The sequence below is a fragment of the Schistocerca gregaria genome, chromosome 5 (genome assembly GCF_023897955.1).
Source record: "Schistocerca gregaria isolate iqSchGreg1 chromosome 5, iqSchGreg1.2, whole genome shotgun sequence".
Lineage (NCBI taxonomy): Eukaryota > Metazoa > Arthropoda > Insecta > Orthoptera > Acrididae > Schistocerca > Schistocerca gregaria.
The window spans coordinates 303,550,139-303,574,784 of NC_064924.1; the positions used below are offsets into that span (position 1 = coordinate 303,550,139).

General features: G+C 40.5%; 1 protein-coding gene across 1 annotated transcript in view; it reads right to left on the reverse strand.

The window, feature by feature from the left end:
• LOC126273174 (homeobox protein AKR-like) overlaps positions 1-24,646 on the reverse strand; it is an 865,473-nt gene that overhangs the window by 415,581 nt on the left and 425,246 nt on the right. The window contains exon 2 of the mRNA XM_049976655.1: positions 22,383-22,421. Within this exon, the coding sequence (XP_049832612.1) occupies positions 22,383-22,421 (39 nt within the window). The remainder of the gene's footprint in view (positions 1-22,382; positions 22,422-24,646) is intronic.

Here is a 24,646-nt window from a genome sequence, read left to right on the forward strand (position 1 = left end):
CCAACAAAAAACGCAAATGATAAACGGGTATTCCTTGGACAAATATATTATACTAGAACTGACGTGTGATTACATTTTCACGTAATTTGGGTGCATAGGTCCTGAGAAATCAGTACCCAGAACAATCACCTTTAGCCGTAATAACGGCATTGATACGCCTGGGCAATGAGTCAAACAGAGCTTGGATGGCGTGTACAGGTACAGCTGCCCATGCAGCTTCAACACGATACCACAGTTCATCAAGAGTAGTGACTGGCGTATTGTGACGAGTCAGTTGCTCGGCCACCATTGACCAGACGTTTTCAATTGGTGGGAGATCTCGAGAACGTGTTGGCCAGGGCAGCAGTCTAACATTTTCTGTATCCAGAAAGGCCCGTACACGACCCGCAACATGCGGTCGTGCAGTATCCTGCTGAAATGTAGGGTTTCGCAGGGATCGAATCAAGGGAAGAGCCACGGGCCGTAACACATCTGAAATGCAACGTCCACTGTTCAAAGTGCCGTCAATGCGAACAAGATGTGACCGAGACGTGTAACCAATGGCACTTCATACCATCACGCCGGGTGATACGCCAGTATGGCGATGACGAATACACGCTTCTAATGTGCGTTCACCGCGATGTAGCCAAACACGGATGCGACCATCATGATGCTGTAAACAGAACCTGACGTTTTGCCATTCGTGCACCCAGGTTCGTCGTTGAGTACGCCATCGCAGGCGCTCCTGTCTGTGATGCAGCATCAAGGGTAACCGCAGCCATGGTCTCTGAGCCGATAGTCCATGCTGCCGCAAACGTCGTCGAACTATTCGTGTAGATGGTTGTTGTCTTGAAAACGTCTCCATTTGTTGACTCAGGGATTGAGACGTGGCCCGAAGATCCGTTACAGCCATGCGGATAACATGCCTGTCATCTCGACTGCTAGTGATACGAGGCCGTTGGGATCCGGCACGGCGTTCCGTATTACCCTCCAGAACCCACCGATTCCATATTCTGCTAACAGTCATTGGATCTCAACCAACGAGAGCAGCAATGTTGCGATGCGATAAACCGCAATCGCGATAGGCTACAATCCGACCTTTATCAAAGTCGGAAACGTGATGGTACGCATTTCTCCTTACACGAGGCATCACAACAACGTTTCACCAGGCAGCGCCGGTCAACATGCTGTTTGTCTATGAGAGATCAGTTGGAAACTTTCCTCATGTGAGCACGTTGTAGGTGTCGCCAACCTTGTGTGAATGCTCTGAAAAGCTAATCATTTGCATATCACAGCATCTTCTTCTTGTCGGTTAAATTTCGCTTCTGTAGCAAGTCATCTTCGTGGTGTAGCAATTTTAATGGCCAGTAGTGCAGATTCCGGTGTAAGTCCTCCAGTCGGATCTCCGGTGGCGGTGGGGGGGGGGGGGGGGGGGGTGCAGGAGGAGGAGTGGACAGGGTTGAGGGGAGCCTCCTCGGAATGCGAAGGTCAATCTAAACCATCCTTGCGAAGCGTTAAAAGGATAGCAACCTGGAATGTGTGAGGTCTCTTGCAGACAGGAAAGCTGCCGAATTGACAAGACACAGTATCTCACCAGTATTTGTGATGACATTGAACAACATCAAAAAAATGAAACACATGACCTATTCAAGAAGATAAACAGAATCACCCGAGAGCTCAAACCGCGCAAGTGGATGGCAGAAGATATAGATGGCACTATTATTAGTGACAAGCAGTTAGCAATAGCTAGGTGGTAACAACACTTTGAAACATTGTATTGCAAAAGAAACAACATCGAAGAAGAGAACATTTGTATGGAATCAAATAAAGAACCTGATATGCTGTACAGTGAAATCGAAAATGCCATCAAGCATCTGAAAAACAACAACGCCCCAGGTATATATGGTATTTCCAGAGAAATGCTGACTGCGATGGGTGAGGAAGGCATGCATGCCCTACATTTAATATGGAATAAGGTGTGGAAAATGGGTGAAGGGCCTAAAGACTGGTGTACATCTGTCGTGATTCCTCTGCCCAAAAATGATCAGTTAGGGACTGCTCCAACTATAGGATCATAGTATTAATATCATATGCTAGTAAAGTCCTCCCGCATATAATGAATCAACGCCTAAAATTTTTTCTGCAGTCTCAGATTTCCGCAGAACAAGTGGGTTTCGTATCAGATAAAGGTACTCGAGAGGCAGTCTTGAATTTAAGGCAGGAAATTGAAAAATGTTATGAGTTCTGTGTCCTTGCCTACATTTGCTTCCTAGATTATAAAAAGGTCTTTGATTGTGTCATGTGGGACAAGTTGTGGCATGTGCTCAACGAGTCTGAGGTTTCAAAACACCTGGTGTCTTTAATATAAGGTCTTCTTTATAATAATCATACTGCAACCACAAAAGTAGATGGTGAATACTCGGAATTTTTCGACGTTAGAAATGTCGTCAGACAAGGCTGCATACTGTCACACCTGGTGTTTTTAATATAAGGTCTTCTTTATAATAATCATACTGCAACCACAAAAGTAGATGGTGAATACTCGGAATTTTTCGACGTTAGAAATGTCGTCAGACAAGGCTGCATACTGTCACCTCAGCTCTACAATATCTATGCAGAGTGTGTAATCTGGAATGCGCTGAATGGCTGCGACGGTGGGATTTCAATTGGCGGCAGGAAAATCAACATTTTGCGCTTCGCAGATGATACTACACTCATGGCAGGGTGTACGGAAGAACTTGGTAATCTGTTGTCAAGAGTGAAAGACATTAGCCATAAACATGAAAAAAAACCTAGTGAGTTACAAATCGCCAAGGCATCGATCAAAACCAAGTTACAGGATGCTTAAGGAATGTGAGATAGCGAGTGGTTATTGTTGTCTTCAGTCCTGAGACTGCTTTGATGCAGCTCTCCATGCTACTCTATCCTGTGCAAGCTTCTTCATCTCCCAGTACCCACTGCAACCTACATCCTTCTGAATCTGCTTAGTGTATTCATCTCTAGGTCTTCCTCTACGATTTTTACCCTCCACGCTGCCCTCCAATACTAAATTGGTGATCCCTTGATGCCTCAGAACATGTCCTACCAACCGATCCCTTCTTCTGGTCATGTTGTGCCACAAGCTTCTCTTCTCCCCAATCCTATTCAATACTTCCTCATTAGTTATGTGATCTACCCATCTAGTCTTCAGCATTCTTCTGTAGCACCACATTTCGAAAGCTTCTATTCTCTTCTTGTCCAAACTATTTATCGCCCATGTTTCACTTCCATACGTGGCTACACTCCATAGAAATACTTTCAGAAATGTCTTCCTGACACTTAAATCTATTCTCGATGTTAACAAATTTCTCTTCTTCATAAACGCTTTCCTTGCCATTGCCAGTCTACATTTTATATCCTCTCTACTTCGACCACCATCAGTTATTTTGCTCCCCCAATAGCAAAACTCTTTTACTACTTTAAGTGTCTCATTTCCTAATCTAATTCCCTCAGCATCACCCGATTTAATTCGACTACATTCCATTATCCTCGTTTTGATTTTGTTGATGTTCATCTTATATCCTCCTTTCAAGACACTGTCCATTCCATTCAACTGCTCTTCCAAGTCCTTTGCTGTGTCTGACAGAATTACGATGTCATCGCCGAACCTCAAAGTTTTATTTCTGCTCCATGGATTTTAATACCTACTCCGAACTTTTCTTTTGTTTCCTTTATTGCTTGCTCAATATACAGATTGAATAACATCGGGGACAGGCTACAACCCTGTCTCACTCCCTTCCCAGCTGCTGCTTCCCTTTCGTACCCCTCGACTCTTATAACTGCCACCTGGTTTCTGTACAAATTGTAAATAGCCTTTCGCTCCCTGTGTTTTACCCCTGCCACCTTCAGAATTTGAAATAGAGTATTCCAGTCAACATTGTCAAAAGCTTTCTCTAAGTCTACAAATGCTAGAAATGTAGGTATGCCCTTCCTTAATCTAGCTTCCAAGATAAGTCGTAAGGTCAGTATTGCCTCACGTGTTCCAACATTTCTACGGAATCCAAACTGATCTTCCTCGAGGTCGGCTTCTACTAGTTTTTCCATTCGTCTGTAAAGAATTCGCTTTAGTATTTTGCAGCTGTGACTTATTAAACTGATAGTTCGGTAATTTTCACATCTGTCAACACCTGCTTTCTTTGGCATTGGAATTATTATATTCTTCTTGAAGTCTGAGGGTATTTCGCCTGTCTCATACATCTTGCTCACCAGATGGTAGAGTTTTGTCAGGACTGGCTCTCCCAAGGCCGTCAGTAGTTCTAATGGAATGTTTTCTACTCCGGGGGCCTTGTTTCGACTCAGGTCTTTCAGTGCTCTGTCAAACTCTTTACTCAGTATCGTATCTCCCATTTCATTTTCATCTACATCCTCTTCCATTTCCATAATATTGTCCTCAAGTACATCGCCCTTGTATAGACCCTCTATATACTCCTTCCACCTTTCTGCTTTCCCTTCTTCGCTTAGAACTGGGTTTCCATCTGAGCTCTTGATGTTCATAGAAGTGGTTCTCTTATCATCCAGACTGTTGTCCCTGCAACTACTGAAAAGGCTGCTGCCCCTCTTCAGGAATCACACGTTTGTCTGGCCTCTCAACAGATACCCCTCCGTTGTGGTTGCACCTATGGTACGGCTATCTGTATCACTGAGGCACGCAAGCCTCCCCACCAACGGCAAGGTCCATGGTTCATATATATATATATATATATATATATATATATATATATATATATATATATATATACGGCAGAATCGGGCAATACCCAAGACAACGAAGATGCCCTTGGCAGAAGCATTGGTGTTTCCCGTATTCTTATACGAATGCAAGACCTGGACCGTGAAAGGTAGTGACAAGAGCCGCATTGATGCCTTCGAGATGTGTTGTTAGGACAAGTGTTTTAATGATAGGAGAACTTAAAATCACTAGAAGGTTATCCAGGGTGTATACATGGACAAGGAAAAAAAAATCCCCGGATTTCCCGGTTGAAAATACACTTTCTCCCGGCTGAAAATACACTTTTCCCGTGTTAAGTGATAGTATACTTTTCCTTGGCACTGTAAAATTTATCAGTACTTTGAATGTTTATGGTTTTATAGGCCACGTAGAATTTCCCGGCACTTAAGAAAACGATACTAAGGGGGGAAAAAACACGTTTGGGAAAGATCTCTGATGTGCAGCAACTTGTACGCTGCATAGTTTCGTGTTATGAAGGTATAAATTCGAATTCCACCAAACACCGCATGTTACTTTCCAAAGCACTGAAATCGAGATTGCCACGCGCTTCTGTAAGCCAGTCATAGCTCATGCCATGTGATCTCGCCAGCTGGAGACAGCACAGAACCCGTGATGTAGTCAGCCAATAGCAAGATCACTAATAAGAAGTCCGAAAATACAAATAGGAAAAGTTAATGATTTAAATTAATATACATAGTGTTGCTACAAGAAAAACAAAGCTTCTCATATAGTCGTGGTCTCGAAGATTAACAAGCTGCAAGAGAAGCTAAGCTTCCACATATAATGTTGATCTTTTTTGCGCATGTTACACTTTGAGACGTATCACACAATTGTGCCAGTAAAATTTTTAATAACGACGTAAATTTCTGATCTTCTGGGCTCGAAATTCTTCTAGATGGTCGTCCCCAAAGAGGTGACTTTTAAATGAGAGTCAAACGCTCTGTAATTTAAGAATTTCATCGTACATTCTCACACATAGTTCATCTGGTGTAAAAGGAAATTTACTTTCAAAAAGAAACGCTTTTCAAACCACCATTTGCAATATTTTCCCGTGACGTGTTAGAAACTGATTCGTTTCAGCAATTGTCAGAGAGCGCCAGATAACAGGCGCCCCTGTTCTTGCACAGCTACGATGACGGAGGAAGCTCGTATGTTCGTGCGTGTAAAACATTCAAAGATTTTGCGCTATGTCACAAAAGAAACAAGACATCAGAAGATACTTCAAGAGTATCGGAATTTCGTGAACCATACTAAAATGCATAATTCGGCTTAAAGTGCACATTCGTATGTCCAGATTCGGATGTAAATTTTCTTGATGTAAATTTTCTCGCGTACCACTACTGTATTGTCTCATGTTTGGTTCTTTATTATGGCATAAGGCCATGCGAGCTAGAAAATGGAAAACGTGCACTTGAAATGCATCGAACAGTTGAAACTAACCAACAGTGTGAAATTAAACACTTCGTTTCAAATAAATTGACTGCCTCATCGCTAAAGATTACTAAAAGTCAAATCTCTTTAGCAAACCGACAAAAATAACTTCATTATTCTGCAAGGCGATTAATGCTTGACTGTCAGAAAGGTGGAGAAAATTTTAGCCTTCCATAAACGTGCGAACGTATTTTAATTCATTTGATAGCTCCCGGCCACAGAAATCCATTTCGTTTTCATTTAATGTAAGAGCAATAAATGAAGAGGAAACAGCAAAATCACTAAACGTAAACACGGGTCACGTGGAGACTACCCCCCCCCCCCCACCCCCCCACTATAGATCAGACTGCTCTGTGCATCAGCCCCGGATCTACGACATCTCCGAACCGGGGCAATATCAGGTAGTGGCGCCCAGCCACACATCCGTAGCCAGAAGCAGGAGAAGGTATTACTCATACGCGACTCAACTGCGCATGCACAAGAACTCACCCGCAACTGCTCAAACGAATCTAATGTAAACAGCTGTGACGTCACGCTCATCGGAGACAATTTGTTGTTAGGAAGCAAAGCATAATCTTCCTGAAGCATTTCGCACACTTTGCTGTTGGCAGACACTTGTATGAGCACTATGTTTTGCTGTTGTATATGGCGTATTTCTTTTGAGACTTAAGTTTTATTTTCGTTCATTTTTTCTCTCGTTCATGTTTTGTTGCTGCAGTATTATTCTGTAGAAGCGGGATACAGTAATATCCTTTGTTGGAGTATTGATTCTTACCAGTCAAAATCACAAAATTTTAACTAAAAACTAAAACACTAATAGATTCCCGGAATTCTAAAAAATTCCCAGGTTTTTCCCGGATGAAAAAATTCCCGGGTTTTTCCCGGATCTCTCGGTTGTCCCGGGTCGTAGACACCCTGGTGATCTTCTTGTGTTAGCCAAAGGTACCTTCAGTTCCTTGAGCACATCTTGAGAAGGGAAGGGGATAAATTAGAGAAGACCATCGTGCAGGGAAAACTTGAGGGCAGAAGACCACGTGGGAGAGCAGCAAACAGATGGTTGGATCAAGCGAAGATTACCAGCCTGCCGCTTCACGTCATATTAAGAAAGGCCGAAGATCGCCGTGGATGGAGACATCTGACTGAAGTTTCAACTACCTGAGAATGAATGAGGAAATGAGGTAACAGCAGTCAGCAATGAGTAAAACGACTAATGATGATGATTTACGTATGTAGGTTCCACATCTCCTCCTACATCGCTGGATCGATTTCAACGAAACTTGGTACACATATCGCTTAATGTCTGGAAAGAAGTACTGTTAGGATAACAACCACTTGCTTAACATGTGGCTGTGGGTGTGGATGAAATGGGGCGACACAGAACCCTAACTCGGTAACATTAGGACCAATTTCAACTCACTTTGTATGCACCCTACTACCCCTAGGGGGGGTATAAACATTTAACCCTAGAGAGCCTCTACAAATACCTTCTTTCCTTTTATTTTTTATATGTTCAGCTAAAAAATGAAATAAACGTGGAGAGACCCCATCTAGCGTAAAACACTGGTGTGGATAGGGAAACATTAACGTCAATCTCGCAGCATGCCAGGTCACCTCGTTGTCTTCCTGTATGCCGATGGGAGAACATGGAGCTTTTATCTACATAACCGCCCCCTTTCCCCGGCCTTCTCCCACCCCTCGCCCCATACTTCCCCCCTTCCGCGGCGAGTTCATAGCTCGTTGGTGCTACAGCTTGCCGAGTGCTTCGTCCAAAGTTTACAAGAGGTCGCGTCCATTGAGCATCGTATCAGTTGAGGCCTGCCTGAATCAGAACTTTGAACAATGTCTTTGATGTGTACATCTACCTTGATTCAAACGCGGATTCCCAGCCCTTGATGCGGTTGCAACCGCTTTCACGGTTGACATGTTTGTCACCTAACTCGAATCCTTATCGCTTTACTTGTACCCACTGAGCAATAAATATAACGTCATCCAGAAGTATACGACTCTATTCGTGTTGAACTGGATCCGTTCTTTCCACGAGGAGCCTTTTCATGTGTGTTAAGATTACTGTGGCCAAAGCCGAATCTTCATAAGAGCAGTGCAATATTAATTTTAGACGGCATTTAAAGTATTTCAAACAGGTGGTCGAAGAATAGATTATTGCAAGTGAGAGTGTGTGAAACAGTATCAAAGCAACGACAAAAGGATGATCATAAGGACAGGCTCTTTAAATTCGGCACTCAGCTCATCAGCGCACCTTAAGATGGTAGTCGTTAGACGCCTACATCCGGTTGTACACCCGTGAATTACGTTATTATCATCTACGCAGGAGGATATTAAAGAGTCACAGACGTGAAGCCATTTTATTTTCTTCCCGTCACTTTTTCATTTGCGCTGGTGTTTCACCTCGGATGATCATTATGTCTACGAGACTTGACACAACAATTTCCTTTCAGTATTCACACAACCAGATGGCAATTATTTGAATCCTTCAAATGCTCCGGCCTGTTTATGTTTTCTGTGGTGCATTGCGAAATTCCTCTCTCAGAAAGAGATAGGCTTACCTGAAATATCACATGCCATTTTAGAACTAAACTGACAATCCATTTCTATGTATCTTGACACCAACTGGCGGTGTCTTGTTTCCAGTTTGCAACGCCCTGAAACTTGATATTTCATGTGATGAAGTGTGTCACGGCCCCGTTTCTTGTCTACCCTTAATAAGTCTAATAGCAGTCGTTTATCGTAGATTGCTGGAGCAACGAAACGTGCCACGCGATTAGACAAACACGCAATCATTACCGTTTCCAAGAACCGACAGGTGCGTACGACGTAGGCCTACATCTCTAACGTCAATCTGTTGTAGAAATATGGAATACTTTTTGTGCTTACGTATTTTGAAATTTTTGGAGAGCTCAATCTTCTCTGTAGCAATCAGCATGTGTTCTGCAAAACGCCAGTACTGAGAACCTTAGATCACACTCTTCGTCTTCCAGATACCGGCTTCGAGGTTGATACTGCGTTCTTTGATTTCCGGAAGGGATTTATCGTTTCGTGAATAATTATCAAGCTTAAGGAATATCGTACCAGCTATGTGATCCTACTGAGGGCTTGCTACCATATTCAACCCAAAACATCCGTGGGACAAATCGTCAGAGACAAGAATAACTTCGGAAGTAAGTCCGAGGAGAGTTGTATGGCTGTTGCTGTTCATCACCTTCTTCTGTACTTCGGGGTTTCAGCCTTTTGAATTAATTTTTCTTCTAGCAATGCCATTTATACACAACCCGTAGGAATTTCTTTATAAAGATGGATCGATTTACCATTCTTATTAGATAGTCTCTAATCGGCTTAAGCAGCAGCAGAAATAGCACGATCAACGCATGCCTAGGACTGAAATATTGCTATTGTTATTCACAACGTCTTTGAGCTGTTGTTGCCCTTCCCAGAAAATCGTTTGTTGGAAGCAAAACTGATGCATTGTGCATTGGATGGAAACTTAACTGAATTCCACCACAAATATTGTATATTAACGCAGACATAAGGTTAAAACGAGGCGAAGCTTCTGCCTAGCAGTGCCTGACCACGTGTTGCGCGGATTTTAAAAACAGCGATTATCGGGTCGAAGGCTAAGTCATATTTATGTAAGGCGCTATCGTGATAGTGTTTATGTGTTGCAACTGTCTATTTCTGTTCTACGCACGCGTTGACCGTGCGATTTCTGCCGAATGCAAGCAAACACTACATATGTCGATCATAGTCTATCTAATAAGAAAGGTAATTCGATCCACCTGTAAAAAGCATTACTTGTTTTTTCCACCGCTTTTACTAGGCCTGGCTCATTCAGCAGTCAAGCTTTGTACATTTCGATAACCATCTTTTGGGTGTACTCACGTTTATTACGACAGCCCACCAATGCGGTTTGATTCTTAACGTATATAACTTCCCGAAAGCTGGGCCTCACTAACTGTCCATCTATATCATAGAAAGATAACCACTGTGATTACTCGTATTGTTTTTCGTTGAATGCCAACACTATGGTTCTGTAATTTTATCATTCCAAAAATTTCACACGGCGATTTGTATTGTTGACAGATAAACCTGAAGTGCGTCTATGCTGACGTGAAACCGGTAGTTGCGAATAAAGCAACTACACGGCTTTTGGAAACACCTCATCATTCTTGATTTTTTAATTGTTATAATTCTCATGATATTTTGAGTGGTTATTGAGTGTTACGTGTAGTTATTGCTACTCACATTAGTTTTGCTTCTGTGTGCCTACGGATATCCATAACGAACGTCTCCTTGTCAGTCATTCTATCCCAAGAGCTGTCGGGCCAGGCCGACAAAGGACTAACTCTACGCTTACAGAAACATTATGTAAGAGATAATGAAGTTAAATTGTCACAGACCTGTTATTTCCAGCTGTTCTCATAAGAAGGATAACATCTGTTTCCTTTCCGACTGTTCACATTTCAATCAGTGTTGACGTCTTGGCTACCGTCCAGTTCACAGTGCCAACCAAAACATCACGGTCCGTTTTCACAAAAGCGTCCGATTACACGGTGTTTGGAATGCAATAGGAATGATTATATTTAAGGGTTGTTTTTTATTCGAATATAAACGGAATACAAAAATAGTTGCAGTTGAATGCCCTCTGAACTATTTTCAGGTGAAAGTAATAACGTGCTTTAGATCGTCTTTTAATCGTAGGTTATATGAAACAAATTGTTATATGAAACTGCAACCCACATAATGTTTTCCCAGTTTTGGTTACGCAGATACGTTCCGGCACATTGACATTATTTCTTATTTCTTATTTTCTTATTTACATCTTTGATTTACTGCGCGCTATTCCTTGACATATTTTACGAGGTGATATAATGTAACGTGTAAACCTACTTCACCATTTCCCACTTTGTATTAATTCGAATGTTTTCCATGAATTTTTGTCTTTTGTGTGTGTGTGTGTGTGTGTGTGTGTGTGTGTGTGTGTGTGTGTGTGTGTGTGTGCGCGCGCAACATATGTACCATTAATGGTCTCAAGCATGTAACAGACTCCAAACGTCCTCAGTTCGCTTACTGACTGAGGACGAAATAATGCACCAGAGTTACCAGCGAAAAAGAGGAACGTAATGAGACCACAGAAAGTAGCCTACAGGTAATAGACGAACGCTGAACTTTTGAACGCAGAACTTATAAATTACAACAACCTGAAAACCACATCCAGGCTGCCCAGCACAGTGGCCCTTGTTGTTAATCCGCAGCGCTGAGTCGATACGAGAGGATAGAGGCGGCGGCCCCTACCTCCCCAGATCCTGGAAGCGGTGAGCCTTCACAGCCCATCAGTATGATAATATATTCCAAATTTTGAGAGTGTAAACTATGCTGCTGTGGCAACACTAGACCATCTCAAAAGAAACTTCCTTTTGTAAGTAGTTACTAAAATAACATCACACATCTTCTCAGTCCCTGTAGTTCCATTTCGTTTCCTCCTGCTTCGCTTTTTTTTCTTCAGACATTCTATTTGAACCACTTTCATTCTGCTGATGACGTCGAACTGTCTGCCTCTAAACACAAAAACGACAGGTAACTGAAGAACGTACCGTTTGTTCGCAATGGGAAGACCCTTTTCACCGATGCCTCTAGAAGCGGAGAAGATCGGTACTACTTGGGAGACATTCATTTGTACGCACGGTAAGAATGGAAAGAGGCTCATTAACTTCTGCAGACAATCTGACTTAAAACAAATGCAACCTTTTTCAGGAAATTACTAAGGAGAAAGAAGACCGGGTCTTCTCCTATTAACACATCCAGGCTTATATCAACTGAATCATGTGGCAATAATCCAACAAAACCATAGTGAAATCATTAACGTACGGGTCAGAAGGGGACTAGCATAGATTCGGACCACTTTTTAACAGAAATCAAAGCCAAATTTCAACCTAAAAAGCCATACCACAAAATTAAAAAGTCCAAAGAATTAATACAAAATTTCTGTCAGACAACAGGAACGAAATCCTTAAAAAGCTTTACGCAAAGAATATGGGCAATTGGAATGAAATCAGAGAAGCAACGATATACTCCATTCATCATAAGAATAAATCTGATGTAAATAAACAAAATCGCGATGATTCGTCAGCAGCCGTAGCTCTCGTACACTGATGTGGTCCCGCTCTTGGAAGTAGGCCCAACTGATGGACTAGATATCTTATTACCATGTCACATGTCACTGTAAATGAAACTTTAAGACATTTTGATGTATTAATAGCCATCAATGTTTTTCTTAATCAAGCTTTAGCTGCGTAATTTTTATTTCAGAAATCGTGTACAGTCTCAGTCTCTATAAACGCTACTTGTGCTCTGATTGTCTTGCTATACGTACGTGTCGTGAAAATGGATGATACCGCTTCCTGCTTCGTAGTGAAACATGCACGCGGAACAGCGTTATTGGCGAGAAACAAGATGATGTTAACGTTCTTCACAAGATTACAGAGAAAAAATCAGCTGTGAAGTTTTTTAAAAATACAATGTACTAACAATAAGGTAAAGAATTTTAATTAGATGCTTGATGTAGTCGGTAATGTCACAGATTAATAATCGTGTGTGATGGGGAGCGGCAGTTTCAGAGTCGTCGTAGTCTTTTTTTCGGTTTTAGTACGTAAATCATTTAAATATGGAATTCATCAAATATATGGTAAGTAACTCATACTTAACCATGATTTTTCAATAAAAATAAAATTCTTCTAGTTTCTAATTACATATTGCATGCAAAATTCCGATTTTCTTAGTAAATACAAATTCTTAATTATCAGTATTTTATAAAAGACTGTTAAAAATTGTTGACTTTAAGAAAATCTTACACAATAAAATTTTATGGAGAGAATGAAAAATCAAATACACTGTGTTTGAATATGCCCATTGTTTTCTACAACAGCTATGGTCTCACACGAGCCAGAGTGATAGCGTTGTAGAAAAATGGAAATCAATAATTTTCACGGCATCGAGTGCACTGTGAAATACTGCATTTTTACAGTTGTTATTTGTTAACATCGAGTACATATTTAAGTGTCAGGAAGTCATTTCTGAAAGTATTTGTATGGAGTTAGCCTTGTATGGAAGTGAAACATGGACGATAAATAGTTTGGACAAGAAGAGAATAGAAGCTTTCGAAATGTGGTGCCACAGAAGAATGCTGAAGATTAGATGGGTAGATCACATAACTAAAGAGGAAGTATTGAATAAGATTGGGGAGAAGAGAAGTTTGTGGCACAACTTGACTAGAAGAAGGGATCGGTTGGTAGGACATGTTTTGAGGCATCAAGGGATCACAAATTTAGCATTAGCGGGCAGCGTGGAGGGTCAAAATCGTAGAGGGAGACCAAGAGATGACTACACTAAGCAGATTCAGAAGGATGTGGATTGCAGTGGGTACTGGGAGATGATGAAGCTTGCACAGGATAGAGTAGCATGGAGAGCTGCATCAAAACAGTCTCAGGAGTGAAGACCACAACAACAACAAACATCTTAACACTGAAGTCTGAATCCAATAGAATACACCTGGAGCCAAGATAAGAGATTTGTCGCGAGAAATAACAAGACATTTACGCTGACAAACATACTGAACTAGTGCATGAAGATTTGTGATTCGTCAATGCCGAATGATGGCGAAATGCAGAACAGCACGTCATAAAAGAGCAGGAGGAAACTTGGATTTTTTGGTGGCTTGGGATTATGTTGCTGGTCGCCACGTTACCAACGTAGCAGTACACCTCGGAATCCGATTTGCACAAAAATTACCCTTGTTAAAGTCAGGAATCTTCATCACTCCTGTTTTTTATTTCAAAACTATCTTAGCTAAGATCGAGAGCGTGTTATATTTTCCGTTCAGTCACCTAATAAACGTGTCGCCTGAATTTTACCATATATTATTTCCTTCTGTTTAAAAATTAAATGACATTTAAAGCTATACTTTCACATCACTGCAGGTTAGTTGGAGCAGTTGCCTGGCCAATGCTGTCCAAGTGAAAGGCGCTGGTAAAGCTTTTGCCTCGTATTATCGTTGAGTCTACGTACGCGTACCGCACGCTATAAAACGTATCCTCATTATCGCACTTGATTGTACTCGACACAGCTTGGCTTCCGCTGCACCTGAGATGAAATCCAGTGAGGTTTCAGCAGACGTAGAAGAATACGTAGTGTAATGTTTACATTAGGTTTATTCTTGTGATGAACGGAGTATAGATACGGTGAAAAAATTAGAACAACCACGCAGAAGAAGGAAACATAGGAAATGGAATAAGATACGTCACGAAGCAAAAGAGCATAGACTAAGTGCTTGAAAAAAAAATGGAAGTCCTGCAAAAAGGAAAGAGAGTGGAACATATTCGCTGAGATGAAAACAGACATCAAAAATTATTTAAACAGAGAATCGGAGAAATTATGATCTATACAGAAAAATAGAAACAATCTCAGTCATAGTAAAAAAGAAAAGATTGAAATTCTACGATAATATCTACAGAATGAATGACAATAGGATACTAACAAAGAAAGTTTTCGATTTCATTTCAAAATTAAAAAAAAACACCACAGGATAGCTGGAAGAGACAAGAAAGGACTAGAGAAAACTTAACGTCACGGAAAACACCATACAGAACAAGGAAAGTTTCAGACTACTGCTCAATACGGCAAAATTCCCTGTCCAACAACGGAATTCACAACCAAGGAGAGTGATGTCAAATGAACAGAAGCAGGATATCAGCCAACACATGAGGAAGTTCTGGGAAGATATTAAGAAAAAGATTGTACCTTTGCTTTAGGTTCTAAGCGCCCTGTAGTTGGCCAATTTGAGCCGTGTAGTTCGTTCTATGTTTTTAGGCGTGGTCCGTCTCTGTCTGTTCGCCGGGTGGCACTTCGGTCGCCCTTTTAGGTGAGTCTTTGAAGGTACTCGTTACTTGATTGATATGCTCCCGTGTTGAAATTGCCTCCGCTACACTGGGTTACCTGCGGTTCTTCACCACTCTGTTTGAAGAGCTAAACTTACCCTTTGATGCCTCTCTTTGAAACTGAGTGTTATATTTGTGCGTTTTAAAATTGCTTTTAATTAAAACTTGTTAAATGTCTGCTTACTTTGTCAGTTGCGCCTGGAATTAATTGTCATATTAAATTGAGTCTTATTTGCACTGGATGTTGTTTGTCTCCTGACTGATGTAGCGACTATAAAATTGCTTACGGTTGTGGTAAGCAAACGCTAGCGGTGCAGTGAATCTTGGCTGATTTGGTTAATTAAGTTCCATAATTCTGGTGAGATTTTGTCCCTTTCAAGAAAATGAATATTTATTTTTCAAATATACTTACTATTGTAGTTGTCTGATTGTTAGCCTTCAAGATTTGCCTGTTACCTTTTAAGACACTTAAGTTTATGTGTTAGTGATTTTCTGGTTATCACATTAACTTGTTATATTTTATTGTAAGATTAACCAGTTAATCCTTTTGATAATTCGTATTGTAAAATTTTTGTTATACGTAAGATCTGTTTGGGGCTTAGGGCCACCCCCACATTGTGCTTCTTGTCCCGGTCTGACCCTTTTCATATGTTCTATGATTATTATGCAAGGATTATATGTTTGTTTGTTTTATTCGGCCTTCCGATTTGTTCACAGCATTTGGAGGTGCTGCTCCGGGGTATTATCTGTTATACCCCGGTCCATCGGAAGTAGCCTGTCCATGTCGCCTGTGTACATGCGTGCGGGCGGCGCTCCGCTTCCCGTCTTGCCGTAGCTTCTCTGACATTACCGCCTCCTGGCTTGCTACTGCATCCCTCAAAAGTTGAGTTTCTATCTCGTAGCAATCGGGCGTTAATTTACCCAGTAGTGTCCGCTATTCTCAACCATATTATTCACACCTGTCCCGCCGTGCTTGCCCCTTTCATGATCTCCCTGTTTGAAGTTTGGTTTCTAACATAATAGTTTTAATATTGATGTAATGTTCAATTTGTTAAATGGTATTTTATTATTTTTCCACGGCAGTATCTTGAATATGGCCAAGGGGTTTCTTTCAATTGAGCAAATATGTGATTCAGCTCTGGCCAGTGTTATAAAGATTTATTTACTTATTTGTATTGAGCCTATTAGTGTTCTGCTTACTAATAAATCTGAATAGAAGGGTTTCCATTCTTAACGTATTTTTTGAAAAATGCTCTATATTTATGAAGGTATGACAGAGTAAGAGAATTCAGAAGAAACGTTTTTTTGCCAGGCAGCTGAATTCTAAGTTTTATCTGTGCAACAAAATATTGTTGGACTCTTGTGAAGTAACAAATGACTTGTGATCAACGTCTTTCATTTTTCCATGCCCGTTTAGTTGTTCCTTTATCCAGGGGCGTCCACTGACATTTCACAAATTCTGTAATTAAAAAAAAAAGTATAAAAACAAAATTTGCATGACTGTCTAATGCCTATGAAAATAATTGCAAGGCCTTGCGATCTAGACTGTTGTAATTATTTTCAAAGATTGTATTCGGATTGCTGATGTCTCCAGTAATGTATTCAAAAATAATTTATTACTAAGCCAGGTGTTTGAAGACTACAAAGTGTCTTGCGATCTAGACTGTTATAATTATTTTCGAAGTTTGCCTAAAATAATTTTTGGTCATGACCTTGTTTCAGCTAGAGTTTCTTTTATTTTAATAGGAATAAGTTAGGATGCGCATTTGTACTATTTTATTACTATTACGTTTACGGCTGTAACACATAAATGAGTATACAGGTGAATTTTTAATGTAAATTCATACATTTTTTAAACTATTTCTTTAAGTATATTATTCAGTACACCAGACATTATGAAATACGCTACCTATTCAATCTGTGTATTGATTATATGAAGGCGCCAATACCATCCATATGCAGCACTTTTAATTTAACTTACGTTTTCGCGTAATGAAAGTTTTCCCTTCAAATATACCACAGAGAAGCTTTCGGCTACAACAAATAAATTGATTGAAATTATCTGTCTCTTTTCATACTTGTCTTTTATTTGTATTTATTTTATTCGATATCATTCAAGTTATCGCATTTGTTATCCTGCAACATTGTTATCTGCAACATTATTGACAGTCAGATTCACCTCTTATTTCTAGTGTTATATTAGGTTTTGGCGGAATATCGGGCCTGAGCTAGACCCACGAAGACAGCACTGTGCAACTTATTTTGAAACTTTCTTTTTTAAACGTTCTGAAGAATTTGAGGCATTTCAGTCAATATAAGATTTCAAAAGTGCCTCGATTTAGGTAACTCTAAAAGACCTTTTTATTAATATTAAATAATTAAAAAATGATAAAAATGCAACGATAGCTTAAGCCATACTTTCCCTTGATAAAATTCAGTTCCAGATTTATAAGGCATTGACCAAATGCAACAATTTGATATTTACCAACTATACTGTTTAAGTTTTATTTTCACGTTTCTGTGGCGCTTTTTTGCATGTTTTTAGCTCTTCATTCCCATGCAACCCGACTCAATCAATACATTATAAACATTATTTGCAAATGAACACGATCAGCTATTTATATCTCCCCAAAATCTAGTTGAATTATGCTTAAAATTGGCCTTTAATATCACACGTAATTGAATAAATAATTACTTGATTCAAAATACACTTCGTATTTGTGACGTATGGTTCGTTTGACGCCATAGGAGTGACGCCTCAAACTACCATAATAAAATTAACAGCCTCAGCTGAGGCAGTTAGTATACAGTTGAGTGAAAGAAGTAACAAGTGATGATTTGGAATGACCGCTTCAGACAACAATCTGCAGAGTCATATCTGACAAGGAAACCTTACGGACGGGCCCTTTTTGAGTTTCTTCAAACTTCCTGGATACGATTTGACGGTCAGTACTTTGAAATCAATAACTCAATGCAGTATGATGCAACTATGAAAAAGCTCAAAAATAGCTTTTGAGATTACAACATTCCAAGCACGGATATTTTTAAAACAATTCTAAGTTAATAACATTGTCGCCAGTAGCCGAGAACAAAGTGTGAAAGTCTTACAATCATAAGGCTGCTGCTTAGATTTTCAAATATAGCTACCTTTTACTTATCTTTCAGTTATATATGTACGTATTAGCCTATCAAATGGGATTGTTAATAAACAAATGTTGTAGCATATTTTAATTAAAGAGACGTTTTTTATTTTTTATTGCTGGTTGTAAGAAAGTGAATTAAAATGTCATACAGACATTCAAAATCATTATGTTAAATGAGAAAAAAATATTTACACTTGATTAATACTGCTCAATCTCTAGAAATACAAGGCATTTTATTTTCTATACGATATTTCCCATTTTTGCACAAAATTTTACTTTATTGTCACAATTCGCATTTTTATGCGGCTAGTAATTAAAAATAAATGTTATTTTTATTAAAATTAGGACAAAATTATGTTAATTAACATTTCTACTTTTGATAAATGGAATTTAAATGGAAGTAAGAACAGTTTCTAATTGTGAGCTTTGAACAAAAGAATTTACGATCGTAAGTTTTTAACACCACACAGCTACCAGAAACTATGTTAACTCGACAAAAATGTTGTGTGTTACATAGAGCCCTGAAATCTAATCTTCAAAGGCAGGTTTTCGAGCTATTTTAAGGAATTGCATCTTAATGCTTTAACAAATTGCTATCCTCGCAATTAGCTTCAAATCCTGTCAAATGTGATGCAAATCGAATAAGGCCAGTCTGTAAGATGGCGTTGCGAGTGATAACTACTGAATGGGAAGTCGAATAATAAATCAAACACTCAACGTAGGCGCACCTCTCTTCGTTACGTGAAATTCTCCGTGAATTACGTTTTGTAATTAAAAATATCTTTTGTCAATTCAGATGGAGTTACGTTTCCCGTCAGCCACTTCTTAAATACCAGTATGTTTTCAGTTTTGCTTTACGCTGTTCATTTCAAGTTAGGCGTACACACTGCGTGAAACTCAAGCGTACAGCGTCAGTATGAATGCTGGAGAAAGACCGTCCACGTTCCCAAACAGTTCGAGTGCATAACGCCGCCCCATCGTCAGCGTGCGTAGTGATTCGCCAGTCATAACTCGCGCGCCAGTCTGATGCAACGCGGTAGAAGAGGTTGCAAATTCGCCAGTCATCACACATCAGCACCGCACTTCGTAGCGTATCGAGTATTCCACAAGAGAAATAACACGAGCGAGGGCGCACACAAATCATTGGCCAATGGTTGACAATTGTGTTGTTCTACTGAGGCATACCGCAACATTTCGCCACAACTAGCGATAATCGTTCGACTCCAGTATATCTCAGACTCTTCAGTGAAAATAATGCGTCTCCTTCCAACCAACAATAAATAAGACTTATTGTCGTAAATAGCATAAGCGGCGCTGTTTTCTCATTATTTTACCTCAGCGCCAGCATCTGCTGGAAGCTAAACTGAAAGTAATATACGAGGGCAAGCCAAGAAATAAGGATGTATTCCGCATTCCCGCTGGGCACACAGATGTCAAGTATCCGTCCGAGTTCGACTGGGTTCGTCGACGTCTTGTCTCAATGTTGAGCGAGTGCGAATTGAAACAAGTTGTATTGAAATTCTTGTGATTGGCTAAAATGAACTGTGTGATACTAAGTTCACCTGAGGTTATATCTGTTATTGGATTTTTTGATGCTAGAAATTTTAAGTCTGCAGAAATTTATTGTCGACTACAGGTCGTGTGTGGTGATACGGTAATGGACGAAAGATATGTGAGATAGCGTGTGAAATGTACAACAAAGGACAAAAATCTGTGCCTCACAGAAGTCGATCCAGACATGAGTCACTACTCACAGACGATCTGAGGAGTCAAGGGAACGATGACATCGTGCAAGAAATGCTTTGCTAGTCATGCCGAAGTGAAGAATGCACTAATGCGGTAGACAACTGGCTCAATGGACTGGCGGCAACAGGCTACTTCTCCGGAATACGACTCGTGGACGCATCTAACAAATGAGTACCGGAGTTTATTAAGTAGAGAAATTAAGTAATCCATTTAAAAAGACCAAAGGTGGCCTCACATCTCTGTAATAAAAAATAGCACAAACATGAAATGTGATGTATTCAAGTAGCCCTGTTCCTGCAATTCACTGTTCAAACGGCATCTTTGTATCTAATTACAGTTGGGAAGATACAAGGGGTGTTATGACTTAGCTGCCTCACCCGTGTGTCAAACGAATATAAACTGCGTTTTTTAAAATAGGAACCCCCATTTTTATTACATATTCGTGTAGTACGTAAATAAATATGAATGTTTTTGTTGGATCACTTTTTTCGCTTTGTGATAGATGGCGCTGTAATAGTCGCAAACGTATAAGTACGTGGTATCGCGTAACATTCCGCCAGTGCGGACGTTATTTGCTTCGTGATACATTACCTGTCTTAAAATGGACCGTTTCCCAATTGTGGAAAAGTTCGATATCGTGTTGATGTATGGCTATTGTGATCAAAATGCCCAACGGGCGTGTGCTATGTATGTTGTTCGGTATCCTGGACGACAGCATCCAAGTGTAAGGACCGTTCGCCGGATAGTTAGGTTATTTAAGGAAACAGGAAGTGTTTAGCCGCATGTGAAACGTCAACCACGACCTGCAACAAATGATGATTCCCAAGTAGATATTTTAGCTGCAGTCGCGGCTAATGCGCACATCAGTAGCAGACAAATTGCGCGAGAATCGGGAATCTCAAAAACGTCGGTGTTGAGAACGTTACATCAACATCGATTCCACCCGTACCATATTTCTGTACACCAGGAATTGCATCGCGACGACTTTGAACGTCGTGTACACTTCTGCCACTGGGCACAAGAGAAATTACGGGACGATGACAGATTTTTTGCACGCGTTCTATTTAGTGACGAAGCGTCGTTCACCAACAGCGGTAACGTAAACCGGCATAATATGTACTATTGGGCAACGGAAAATCCACGATGGCTTCGACATGTGGAACATCAGCATCCTTGGCGGGTTCATGTATGGTGCGGCATTATGGGAGGAAGGATAATTGGCCCCCATTTTATCGATGGCAATCTAAATGGTGCAATGTATGCTGATTTCCTATGTAATGTTCTACCGATGTTACTACAAGGTGTTTCACTGCACGACAGAATGGCGTTGTACTTCCAACATGATGGATGTCCGGCACATAGTTCGCGTGCGGTTGAAGCGGTATTGAATAGCACATTTCATGACAGGTGGATTGGTCGTCGAAGCACCATGGCCCGCACGTTCACCGGATCTGACGTCCCCGGATTTCTTTCTGTGGGGAAAGTTGAAGGATATTTGCTATCGTGATCCACCGACAACGCCTGACAACATGCGTCAGCGCATTGTCAGTGCATGTGGGAACATTACGGAAGGCGAACTACTCGCTGTTGAGAGGAATGTCGTTACACGTATTGCCAAATGCTTTGAGGTTGACGGACATAATTTTGAGCATTTTGAGCATTTATATGGTGTATTTACAGGTAATCACGCTGTAACAGCATGCGTTCTCAGAAATGATAAGTTCACAAAGGTACATGTATCACATTGGAACAACCGAAACGTACCTACATTCTGTATTTTAATTTAAAAAACCTACCTGTTACCAACTGTTCGTCTACAACCGTGAGCCGTATGTTTGTGACTATTGCAGCGCCATCTATCACAAAGCCAAAAAAGTGGTTCAACTAAAACATTCATATTTCTTTACGTACTACACGAATATCTAATAAGAAATGGGGGTTCCTATTTTTTTAAAAAAACGCAGTTGATATCAGTTTGACCTATGGCAGCGCCGTATAGCGGGCCAACCATAGCGCCATCTTGTTTCCCCGTTCAAGCTAGACAAGTTTCGTTCTTTGTAGTTTTTTCGTTTGACGCTTATGTCGTGAGATATTTGGCCCGGTCACGATCAATGGACCACCCTGTAAACATGGTTTTTGAAATTCAGTGAAAGCAAATAGTCTTTACTTCTCGGATTACACTCATACGATGTCGATAAAGCTGAATGAAGTCATCTCTTTTCGTAGAAGATGCGAAGTATAAAAAATGAAGCATACGTTTGGATGAACATTTGAAGTTCAGTAAACTGCTCATTTTGTTTCAACCAATCCGATCAGTTACAGTGCGGTGAAAAGGTAGAGTGACACAAGTAATGAACTAGTTTTACTCACAGTATTTTCTCGGTCCAGACCCCGGCCGTAGTGGACGTCCTGCAACAATAACAGAAACAAAATATAGGTACCACGAAGGCACAATTTTAATGTTGTGTTTAGTAAGATGTTCTTTACAGCTGCAGCTCTGTTCGCATGTTTACTAGAATAAATACTTAACAACAGTTTACTTCTATTTCAGGCTGAAATAATACAGTCTCTGCTAATCTATTAAATCACGAAATGGATATCATACCAGAGTGAAGGGTCTCGGAACAGCAGCTGAACGGAATGGACTGCGTCTCGAAAAAAAATTATAAGATGAACATCAATGAAAGCAAAACAAGGGTAATGTAATGCAGTCGAATTAAATCAGCCGATGCTTAGGTAATTAGATCAGGAAATCGGGCACTTAAAGTTGTAGCTGAGGTTGGCTTTTGAGGCAGAAAACTAACGTTCAGTGGCCGAAGTAGGTAGAACATACAACCTCGACTAGCAATTGAAAGTAAAGCGTTTCTGAGAAAGCGAAGTTTGTTAACATCGAACACAAAATTAAGTTTTTGAATAAAACAGTGTTAATCGCAAAAATGTTGCCTTAATGGCGCGTTTCGTATTTTTAGGGTATCACCAGATTATCATGGATTCAGAAACATTTGTAGAACTATTAATAGTTACTTTTAATAGTTCTACGAATGTCTTTCACTCCATGATAATCTGATGAGTCTTTTCTGAAGATACTTGTCTGTAGTGTAGCCTTATACAACGTGAAATGAGGAGATAAACAGTTCATACAAAACGAGAACACAAGTTTAAGAAATGTGGAGCTACAAATAAATGTTGACGATCAGATGGGTAAAGTTGATAACTAATATAGAACTCAAGTTAAACTATAAGGTACCAGAGACATTTTCAACTCTTGAAGATCTACAAAGTATAATGCAGATTGAAGCGACGAATGAAAATTTGTATCAAGCCCAGGATTCGAACCCAGGTTTCCAGCACACTATGCAGATACACTAACCACTGTGTCACCCTGGCTCAGTGACTTTGTACGACTGCATGGACTACCCTACCACGCTTCCTCTTCGATCCTAATCCCCATCCGTGCCTCAGCCCACTTGGGCTAGACATTTGAGACTTGAAAAGGTGTCTGGAACCACACATCTGTGTCTGGGTTTCAGGAAGGAGTCCCGAGTTCCTTCAGCGCTGAGGTGCTACTCCAATACTGCTGAAGAGCCTCTGCAGTGTTGCTCGAGTTAGGGGGAATACCAAGTCGGCGGAGGCGTGATGGGAATTTGGTTTGAGGAGGGAGGCGTACTAGGGTGTTCCATGCAATTGTGCAGAGCTACTGTTGTCACGGTGGCGTAATGGTTAGCGCATCTGCTTAGTGAGCGGGAGACTGGCTTCGAATCCCGCTTTTTTTGAAAATTTTCATCCGTTGCTTCGGTCTGCATATATAAATAATATAGATGTACTAAGTCGGATTGGGGTGAAAAGCAATTCTTGGTGTAACCTGACTGAGAGGATGACAGTTGATAGAATATATCGTGAGGCACCAAGGAAGGAAGTGTGGTGGATAAAAGGCCTTACTACCACTTTTCGCATTGACGCCAGTTAGCTGTATATTCCACTTTTATTCGCTAAACAGCAGATTACTATTTTATATAAATGGCAATTCAAGTGCCTCATAGTCGACCCCTGATATCCTTTCTTAATTCGTTAGTGAATTTACAAACACAACACAGAAACAATCAAATATAAATCACGTGAAGCTTAATGTTCCTATAAGACGGATGACTCCTCGACAACAGTGTCACATGCCCCTCAAAAGACATAGCGGAGAGGTTTATAATTTAACCTACGGCATTGACGCAAAATCTGGTTGATCACAAGCTGTACCTCCATGTCCTCTCCTCCCACTGACGACCAAATACTAGCAATTATATTTTTGCGCCATCAGTACCTGAATCGGCTACCTTCCATTCGAGCTTAACTGTGTAAGCGTGCATAAGCGACCTCTAGTAGTATATGGAAAGTACACTGAAAGTCAGGAAGAAAATTTCGACGGCGGGACTGAGATCCATAAGATGAAAAGAGAAATAAGGAACTAACTAGCAGTATCCCTCTGCGCAGCCAAGATGCCACTGTGGTGAAGACAGACTGTACACTCCAAGGACACGAAACAATATTCCAACATTAATGACGGGTGGGTCAAGGTTACTACGCAATAGTTGTATATTTCCTTGGAAGATTTGCGTAAGCTTTGTCACTACCGCAAACGTTAT